At 43.4% G+C, this 10,462-nt stretch overlaps 1 protein-coding gene across 2 annotated transcripts; it reads right to left on the bottom strand.

Moving 5' to 3' along the window:
- Window positions 1–36: 36 nt before the first annotated feature.
- On the bottom strand, window positions 37–8,001 carry LOC100845720 (protein NLP2). Of its 2 annotated transcripts, none has more exons than XM_024463417.1 (6): window positions 7,437–8,001; window positions 6,374–7,218; window positions 5,209–5,250; window positions 4,373–5,110; window positions 1,437–1,560; window positions 37–1,243 (listed from the first exon to the last, which is right to left on the bottom strand). In XM_024463417.1, the coding sequence occupies exons 2-6, from the start codon at window positions 7,154–7,156 to the stop codon at window positions 288–290; spliced, it is 2,643 nt and encodes an 880-aa protein (XP_024319185.1). In that variant the 5' UTR covers window positions 7,157–7,218; window positions 7,437–8,001; the 3' UTR covers window positions 37–287. The 2 variants fall into 2 exon arrangements, with proteins under 2 accessions (XP_024319185.1, XP_003576097.2); XM_003576049.4 differs by having other exon boundaries at window positions 7,553–8,001.
- Window positions 8,002–10,462: the final 2,461 nt, after the last annotated feature.

Genomic DNA, 10,462 nt, shown 5'->3' with positions numbered 1-10,462 from the left:
GGCAGCACTCTAGATGAAATTGCAAAATATAACATAGAAATATACCCAAAAAGAAACATGGGCTAGCCATCCTAGATATCAAAATAACCGTACACCCATAATCCTAATCTGAACATGTTTTCCTCTTATTCATAATAAAGGGTGCATTCTACAACCCTGTTACAGCGGTTTACATGAATATGTTCAACATAGTATGTCATATAATGCTATAATCAGCACCAAGCTGCCTGTGCCCCTACACATCACCTACGTTTTGAAACTGTTTATGCAGTAGCATCCTGTCCTAGCTATCGGCACCATGTGGAGCTACTACCTGATGAACTTCCGGTCGCAAATAGAACATCCCGTACTTGAACTTTTACGATATGTGAGTCGGTGTTATCTAGTACCTCAAAACATTCCTGGAGATCAGCATCACTTGCCAAAATCACCCATTCATCTTCATCATCCTTGTACTTGAGCTGAAATGTGCTAGCTGATAGTTTTAGCCTCTTCGCAATTTCTTCAACCAAATTCTGGTATTTCATGGATCGTAGTAACTTCAACCGTATGTTGTGTTCCTTGTATGTTGCCTTCACAGTTATGCTCATACTGTTTTCATTAACTGGTTGACTCTTAGGGCAATCGCTTGATGTAACTCCGCTGGAATAATCTGTCATGCTGGAAGTAGATGGCAGGCTATGATCAACGTTTGTGTTATCCTTGTCTGTTTCTTTCTTCATTTTGAATTGTTGTGGCATAGAAACAGAATTGCATACTATATTCTTCCGCTCAGCTCCCTCTACCCACATATCCGTTCGGACATGGGTCATTTGATTTGTAATATATGAATCATTGGACGCATCCTGACACAGTGGCCCTTTTAATGTTCCATGGTTTGTAGTAATATGAATTTCACTCATCTTCTCATACTCTGCTGTAGTGAGTACAACTTTCCCTACATGTTCTCTTCTGTATGCATCATAATCATGTCCAAATTTACGATTGGACAAGTCAAATTCAATGGATAGAGGATCGGAACTTCTATGTTCAACATTCATCATTGAAGGCTCTTCCAAAGGGGGAACAGATGAAACAAGACATCCAGTGGCAGGATCATATTTTATCACTGCCTCAACTCCGTGTACGGAACTTATCACATTATGAATCTTCTTTAGGGATCTATTCACCTTTTTTATCTTACGAGATGGCCACCTTGATATTCCATGCTGCCGACAAATCCTTTTCAATGTTGTAGGACAAACTGCAAAGGACCAGAAAAGGAACAAAAAGTTCCTGTAAGTTACTTCTTCTCATACTCATATGGTTTACTTGGTTTATTTTCTAATAGTTGTGTGCTTTGTTCGTGTAATCATGTTCACTACCTAAATCAATAAGTATCATTGATTTGTACATAAGGAAACCTGCAAACGGTCATGGGAGCATAATGGACCTACCACCAATGCTCTTTGCAGCATCTTTTAGACTACCAGCAAAGTATTGCTGGAGGACACTCAAGCTAACATTCTTCTCTGTGGAGCTGCGTATTTTCTGTCCATGAGATGTAGTGCCTTGTTTAAACTGCAAAATGATTGGACTGAGATTCCACATGCATAGAAAATTATATGGCACATTTTTTATGGAAATTATATGGCACATTCACTTAACACAACCATCATATAAATTTTTGAAGAACATATAGGAACATTCAGCTCTGTAGTTCAACATTTTTTAATGGGAATATAGACATTATAAATTGAAAATATCAATCTGAAACAAACTTCTCGCAGTGTTTGAACAACTCAGTTCCAAAGGGTAATCTCCAAATGTACATAGACATAATAAGGTTCAAAAATCGTTATCTAATGTATATAACCAAAACCAAGTAAACGTAGATAGATTTAAACTTGTAGGAAGCATTTTATTTATGCACTGTAAAATGCAAGAACAGCTTTAGTAATGAAATATTATAAAAAGTTACAGAAAAGAGCAAGATGATGCAAAAGGAGCAGATATCCACATCTATATTGCCATACAATACAAGTAACTCCCTTCCTTTATAACCAGCAAGGGACTTAGACAGGGAGATCCCTGTCCCCCCTCCTTTTTAACCTGGTAGTGGACACTCTCACCAAGATGCTTGTTAGCGCTTCACAGCATAACCTGATCAGAGGTTTGTGTCCTGGTTTTGTCCCAGGTGGTGTCACATGTCTGCAATATGCAGATAACACCATCCTCTTTGTTGATAATAATCATGAAACTGCTGTTAATCTCAAATGGATACTATCCTGCTTTGAGCAAGTGTCAGGGATGAGAATTAACTATTGCAAAAGTGAGCTCATCCCCATTAATATGGAACCCAATGAGGTTGACCCTTTTCGAAACATTTTTGGATGTGGAATTGGCTCTTTTCCCATTAAGTACCTGGGCATACCCCTCCACCATGACAAACTTATGAAAGAGGATGTACAACCCCTTGTAGATAAAATCCTCAAAAGAATGGCTGGTTGGAGAGGGAAGCTCCTCTCCTATGCTGGGAAGCTTACCCTTATTAAATCTTGCCTAGCCAGCATCCCTGTCTATTTGTTATCTTTCTTTAAATTCCCAAAATGGGCTCTAGCCTTAATAAACACCCAAATGGCCCGCTGCCTTTGGAGTGATGCTGAAGGAGGCAGGAAGCTACACTTAGCAAACTGGCCTATGATGTGCATGAAGAAGGAGTTTGGGGGGCTAGGAATACCTTGCCTCCAGGATGTTAATATGTGCTTGCTCGGTGCCTGGATCAAGAGGTATGTTCAGCAAGATGAGAAGCTGTGGAAAACCATAGTTGACCACAGGTATTGCACCACCTCACCTAATATCTTCTATAGCAAAGCCATTGGGGGTTCCAGATTCTGGAAAGGGGTCCTCTGGGCTGCTTCTGCTGTTAAGGTAGGCTGTAGGTGAGCTGTGGGCAATGGTACCAAAATCCAATTCTGGGAGGACAAGTGGTTTGGTTCCTCCCCTTTAGCTGTCCAATTTTGGGAGATTTATGTCATTTGCAATGAAAAACTAGTCTGCCTCAGTGATGTCTGGGATGGCTACACTGTCAAGCTTTCTTTCAGGAGAAATTTCTTACCTAGGCTAATAGAACAGTGGTATGAATTAGAACAGTTTGTTATGAGTACTGCTCTGTCTGAAGAACAAGATACTCTAGTCTGGCAATACAACAGTTCGGGGGTTTACTCTACTAAATCTCTATACTCCATTATCAACTTTAGGGGGATCATGCCGCTTTACATTCCTGCCCTTTGGTCTTTAGTTGTACCCCCCAGAATCCATATCTTTATTTGGCTGCTATCACATAACAGAATCATGACGCGTGACAACCTCAAAAAAAAGACATTGAAAAACCTGAAGATTGTGTGTTCTGTACTGAAAAAGAATCAGTTAATCATCTGTTCTTTGATTGTGTTGTGGCCAGAGCTCTCTGGTGTGAAGTCTCCATGTTCTTTAATAAAGATTTAGGTTCATCTTATGAATCTATTGCTCGTTACTGGGTAGCTAACTCACGGCTTGCAGCTATGAATACTATTTGCATTGCTATTATGTGGTGTCTCTGGACATTTCGTAATGACATGATCACCTTATCTGGCTCGACTTGAAACAGATTTGGTACCTTATTCTGAGCACGCTTCACAAGTGGTCACTCCTATTCAAGGAGTCGATGCTGGTGGAGACGAACAGGTTCTGCAGTCACCTTTCTGGGCAACTCCGAGAACCAGTCCGGCTGCCGTGGAAATGAACAAGGCTGTTGCTCTGTCCGCCTCGCACTCATTCATCCCTGCTACGCCTGAGCTCAGAGCCCTGCTCCAAGATGCTGTTGCTGACGGGTACTCCCCGCTCTCCATCGCTGATGCTGGTGCCTCCAAGGGTGCGTCTGCTGCTGAAGCTGGCGTGCTCCCTGCCTACCAAATCCAACTGAAGCTGCGCGAGACCCTGTCGCGATTTCTGCCAGCGCCAGCTTCTGGTGGCCACCCCTAACTGCATTTGTGTGTAGCTAGGCCCCTTTTGGCTCGGTCTATTACTGTATTTCCCCAACTTTGATGTGGGTTTTTTTTGTTAGCGTTGAACTCGGAACTAGACTTTTCTGTACCGAACATCTGGTTTCATTATGCTTAATGGAGCTGGGAGGCCTCGAGCCTCCTGTTATTCTAAAAAAACAATACAAGTATCTGAACTGTGTTTTTTTTATATAGGGAACTTCTCCAACAGTTTGTCAACTAAAATTGCTTTCTAGAGTTCCAACATACAATTATAAAGCAATTGGCCCTTTTAAAGCATAAAATGTAAAGCATTGAAGCATGTAAACAGTGGGATGAGAAAGGAAGTGGAAGTTGAGAAGAAAAATAACCTCATTAGCATGTTCTTGATCCACCAGTTGCTCAACAGTGCTTTGTATCTGATTTTCCAAAGGCATATTTGTCTTGATTGCACTGGATGCATCAATCTGGATGCATGAATTAATAGAAATATCAGATGGTAAGCATTGTATTCCTGACGACTTTGTTATGCCATCTTCCTCAAGTTCAGCATCTGAAACTGTTCTCAGACTACTGCATACTCTCTGCATAGTCACTGATAAGTTGTCAAGTAAGAGCTGTTGTTCTTCCTTAACTCTGCACATGAGTGGAAGGAAAAATTCTAGCACATAGTCATCATTTCCAGTGTATGTGCTACGCAGCCTGATTGCAACAGCAGCATGAAGACCAAACTTACGGGCATGATGAGCAAGCGGATAATCATGCGTATTGTATTCCCTCACATCAGATGAGAAGAAGGGATTGTTTGATAAAATTGCATTACCAGCAACACCTTGTCCTTTCTCAAGGGGATGTTCAGCGCAGGCACAGACAAAGTCATACATTCTAGTGTCACTAATATAACAGGCAGATTCTTGTACACATAGAACATCTGTATTCCTTAAACCAAACTTAATAGCCTGGTCACCATATTCTGCTGACACATTCAAATTGCTGTTGGGACAAACTGGAACCCAGGCAAGTGCCAAAGGTAGCGTGTGTTCATGGCAAACAGCTCGGAGAACATCCAAAATTTCCATGAAAGCTGATTCCTGACTCCTAGTAAGGCTCTGCAAAGCATAGTTTTCGGTTAAAAATGTTACAACTATGCTGACACATTCCATAATCCTTGCTGTGCACTGGATGTAATAGTATTACAGAGTGCTACCTGAGGATGTGCCCTTGCTTTCACGGTACTCAAATGAACAGACTGCAAGATTACAAAGTCACTATTAGTATTACGAAAAATATTGTATACCGACAGATCCTGGAAGAAACTAAAAGACATACGTGCACAGGCTTGAATAGCAACACATTGAAAATTAGCACCCATCTGGTGACAGAATTAACTTAGTATGAATTAGTATGAAAGTTTGATTAATGGCATTTCATTTTCAGCTCTAGATAGTTTTAACATATTTTTGGTAAATTTTTGGGAAAGAGTTTACCCCGTATACCATGGTGACTAATATTTGGTGATCGGAAGGGACAATAAATAATATTATTTTTTAATGAAACATAGCTCTTAACTTCAAAGACATTCGATTAAGTTTAATTGGTTAGTCCTTTGATATGAAAGAAAGGTAAGGTCCTGCACCATCTTGTGCTGAAACTTCCGTACATATAACTAGTGGAAGCTTCTTCTTTTTTAATGGTGATATAGAGTATTACGTCCACTCCACTATTAATGAGTTCTGAGAAAAGATTAAAGGTAATTTATTACAATGCATGAATTATAAAACATCCTGCTCTTATCCTACTAAGAAGAGTGCCTCCTTTTACAACACACTGTTTTTGAGAATTTTTTTATGTAATATAGTTGGCAAGTGCACATAGTACACATTGTACACCAATAGTAGGGTGTGTGAGTGCGGGTGTGTGGGGGAGCACTAAGCACATATATTACATAAGTTTTTGTAAGATGAACAAAAAGCAGAGCACTTCTCTTGATTACGTTAACATGGTAATCAATTCATGGTTCAGTTCATGATAGCCTGTTTAGTTTATCATATGCATCTGCAGTGAACTGCAAAAACAATGATGAAATAATGATTTCAGTAGTAAAAATATCTGCCACAGGTATTAATCGAGGAAAAAGATCAATTCAGTACCAGATATGTTTCCTAAAAAAATTGCCACTGGACGAATTCCATCAGGTTAGTTTATTCGGCATACATCAATAAAAGAAAGTTGTTATATTCAAAGCAATCAGTTAAACAAAATGTAATCTGAAACATGCAGTTTTATTTTTACTTTGTGCATTTCTCTATAACTGCTAATTCTAATTTCAATTCTGAATAAGCATATTAGGAAAAATAGAAACAATCATTAACCTGCAAAGCATTAGAAAGATTGTCCATCTCTGCGCAGAAGTTATCCTTTTCCTGCGTCATGACTACTTCCAACACCGCACAGCAAGTGCCACCACTTGACTTGAAAACCGGCATGGCAAGCGATCCACGGACTTCATTGCGAATCGCATAATCTACCCTCAAGTACTCCGAAGTGTTGTAGTACATAACGTTCGATGTCCACTCTGGCATACCGGATATGAAAACCCGCCCCGGCAATCCAGGAAACAGACCTGATCCTTCTGTGGCTGAGAATGTGAACTGCTTAGAGACTTCCCTGTACCCAGTAAGCCTCTCATCAAGCAAGAAAGGCTGGTTGGAAGTGCTCAGCACTTGGTGCTCTCCATTTCTTACAGGGATCCAAACTTGCGCAAGGAGTGGTCCACCATTTGATGTTTTTCTTAGCATGGCCAATGCCCTGAGCATTCTCTCCGCTAGGTTGACGCCGCCATGGACTGTCCTTGGGACAGTGGCAGTGCTCATGCGCATGAACTCACCAGAGGCTAAGCTGGCAGTGCAATCACTACCATCAGCAATGGAAACATCACCTTGCTCCTCAGGATTTACAGTTGATGATGAAGCTGAAATGTGCAGCAGCTGTTGCACAGGTGAAATGCTGGAAGAGGATAAGATACTATCACGGAACGTAGGACCGGCGACAAGCTCTGTGAAACTGTCCAGGCCCTCAAACGCTGAGAGCATAAGCAGGTCCATGTCCGGCACCGAGCCCCCATCGCTGTAATTTGGTGTCCCAATTTCATCCATCCTTAACCTTTTCCACTAAATCAAATCTTTCTGAACCAAAACACCAGAAACATAGCCGAATCCTGCAGACACATTTATAGGCAACATCTACTTTCAGCAACATGCCAAGAAAATAAATTGCTGACTGAAAGTAAACTGATTCTTCCCTTATGCAGAGCTTAGAAGAACTTAGAATTCTCTTAAACCAAAAAGGCAAGAATTTTGCACAATAAAGCACAGAGATGGCAACCAATAATATACATGAAGCGAGATTTTCCCTTCAAAAGTAAGTGAATTTTACCTGTCCTGTCTTTCTATTCCTGAGCGCAAGAATCTACTGATTTAAGCGGTGAAAACTACCCATGTCCAACAGTGCCATTCTTGCAAAAATGAAGAAAAGGGGAAAGTGATACATACAGTGCAGAAATTCTTCAGGAAAACGACCTCGGAGCACAAATTGTTGATGGGTCTCCTTTCTGCTGATATCTCAGGGTAATTCTTGAGCGGAGAAACTAGAATCCAAGGGGAGAACAGAGAGGCAAGGCAGCACTCGAGGCTCGACACCTGAGAACAGGGAGGCACCTGCGGAAGTCCCAGAACCCAAACACAAGCCTCTCACTATCATCACAACCTATTTTCTGTATAAAAAATGGAAGATTTTTTAGCCCACGAAAGGGAATAAACTAGTTCTACGAGCGGCAGGATAACGACGGATTCAAGATAAACAGTAATAAAGAGTCCAGGAGGAGCAGCTGTTGGAGGAGATTCCGGAGATTCCCTCGCCAGGGTAGGACCGTAGGAATGATGGGGCAGAGGAACCCCGTGGCCGTGGGAGGGTTGCTCTTCGTCCCCACAGGTGACAGGTTACTTGCGCACATTTCGAGTCATGTGCTGCAATTCTTCTTTTCTGCTTTTCACGAAGAGACTAGGAAACCGCCTTTATTTAAAAAAATTTAAATTATCACAGTTTTCTTGGTCTGTTGTACTCCCGCACGCTGATCTGCGAGTTGATCGTGTTTTGATGCGAAAAGTGACAATTGGAAGGCCTGGACATTTTACTCGGTACTCGGAGAGTAGCTCGACTCGTTTTGGTACTCGGCTCGTTAGACTAAAGAACCGAGTAAAGCACCTCCTGAAACTCGTTAACACTAAAGAGCTTAACGAGCCAAACTAGCGAGACTCGCGAGCATTCTCGTTAGCTCATTATCCGGCGTCTGGTGGTCGAACCAAACACAGTAACCCACGACTTGTTAGGCCCAGCACACCCTCCAAAACAGCCCAACTGCCTGAATGCGGCCCAAGCTCAAGATTCATTAGGTCAGTCGGGTCTCCAGTCTCCTCGTCTCGTACTTCTCGTCAAACTAATATTAGTCTTATTAGTGCTTCTGTATTGTACTGTACGAGGACACCGACGTTGTGTAATGGCTGCTACGTTGTGTAATGGCTGCTAGTCTTATGAATATTTATGTTTTAGCCTGTAATGCTTATTAGTCTTATTTGTTATGTACTTATTATATAATGTTGTACACATGCTTTGCTTGTTACTTTTTTCTGCATAGATGCTGTCCTTTTTTTCACCGCTAACGAGCGCTCGCGAGCAGTAAATGAACCGAGCCGAACATGCTTTGATGCTCATTAAGGTTAACGAGAATAACGAGCCAAGCTATTAACTAGTCGAGCATCCTCAGCCAGTCCTAGCCAGCTTGGCGCCACGCTGGGCCTGAACTCTGAACCAGCCGCCCCTGTCCCTTTTTCTCTGTCGAAGACAAAGCCGCCCCCGATCGATCGCCCATGGATCCAAGCCCGCCGCCGGAGGACCTCGCGCCGCCGCTGCCGGTCGTGCTGCCCGCCTCCGCCCACCCCTCCATGCTCCGGTCCGCGTCCTCCTCCGAACCGCCAGCCAAGAGTCAGTCCGCCGCCGCCGTCCTCCTCCCCCTCGCGCCGCCGCAAGCCACCGGGCCGGCTCCGCCTGCCCCGGCCCGCCCGTGTCCTGCCGGACGGCGAGGGCCGCCGCAGGTCCCAGCAGCTGGTCCTGCCTGGGAATGCTCTGACGGCGCCGTTCGTGAGATCCAAGGCTGCACGACCCGCGGAGGAGCGACGACGCATGGGCGCTCCGGGCAGCAGCGGTCTCGGGAGAGGGCGCCGGTGGCTTCGCGAAGGAAAGGCAGACGTCCTGGTGCTGGTACAAACACGGGGGAGGCTTCGGTCGGGCGGATGGGGAGCGGCGACGCACTGCCGGGGTGTGGAATACGACCTCTCGCAGGGGCCATGGGGCGTGCACGGGGTTCATGCGTTGTAGTGTTAGGGTTTAGGGTGCGGAGCGACGCAACGGGGTCGGGGAGGCCTGGAGGTCGACGGGGAACTGCCGGAGTCAGGCTAGAGAGTTGGCCGCAATTGGAGAAGAAAAAAGGGAGAGAGGAGGCTCCAGCGTGGCGCCATGGTAGCACCGACAGGTGGGTCTCATTGTCAGTTTTCGCATCAAAACGCAATCAATTCGCAGATTAGTGCGCGGAAGTACAACGGACCACAAAAATGGTGGTAATTTGAAAAAAAAAAGATGGTTTTCTTAGATATATGACTCAAATGTGGTGGTTTTGAGTAATTTTTTCTTTCACGAATGGATATTCCTAGGAAAATTCAAAGTTATTTCCGGATAGAAAATGTTTTTCAAATGCTAAGTTTTTTAAACTATTACTTTATGAGGGTCTACGTTTGTAAAGTGTTCCGTGCACTAAAAAAAATTTAATGCATCAAGAAATACATTTTGGAGAACTAATTTTATCCCTAGATATTAAAATGTTATTTTTTTAAATATGATCTCAACATCTGACTTGTTTCACATATGTCGGTGGTAGATACACAAAGAAAGAAATTGCATGCGTCAGAACCTAACCACCGTTCTTAACCAATAGTCGTTCGCCGGGGGCAGCGGGCCGTGTGTGCTGCAGCAGCAGGCACAGGGGTGCGTGCCACCCAGTAGTGGAGAAGGAGATTGAGGAGGAGATTATGAGTATGGAGGAAGACCTAGTTTCACTGCATCCGTCGTCACCTATCACCTGATCAGGTCGGTAAATATCGTCGTTGGTGATCGAAGGCGAAGAGGATGATGCTTTTGTTGCTTGTAGTGTTCTGAACTTCTGATTTCGATTTGGCTAGAGAATTGGAAGAAGATTATCTGCCGATGATGGGCTGAGCCACTGCACTAGGCCAGAGATTGCATAGGCAAAGAGAACACTGTAACTGGACCACAAGGCAAGTATAATAGAAACTTCCTAGCGTGATTTCTGCAAAGGAAGTATAATAGAAACCGAGAAAGATCTTTCACTG

The sequence above is a fragment of the Brachypodium distachyon genome, chromosome 4 (genome assembly GCF_000005505.3).
Source record: "Brachypodium distachyon strain Bd21 chromosome 4, Brachypodium_distachyon_v3.0, whole genome shotgun sequence".
Taxonomy (NCBI): domain Eukaryota; kingdom Viridiplantae; phylum Streptophyta; class Magnoliopsida; order Poales; family Poaceae; genus Brachypodium; species Brachypodium distachyon.
The sequence above is the reverse complement of the archived record's forward strand: the minus strand, read 5'-3'. Positions and strand labels throughout refer to the sequence as shown.

Coding starts and splice junctions, on each gene's coding strand:
- LOC100845720 (XM_024463417.1), bottom strand. CDS start 7,156: ATGGATGAAATTGGGACACCAAATTACAGCGATGGGGGCTCGGTGCCG. Junction 5,251..6,373: donor ATCTTTCTAATGCTTTGCAG/GTTAATGATTGT, acceptor GTAATCTTGCAG/TCTGTTCATTTGAGTACCGT. Junction 1,244..1,436: donor TGCTGCAAAGAGCATTGGTG/GTAGGTCCATTA, acceptor GGTCCTTTGCAG/TTTGTCCTACAACATTGAAA.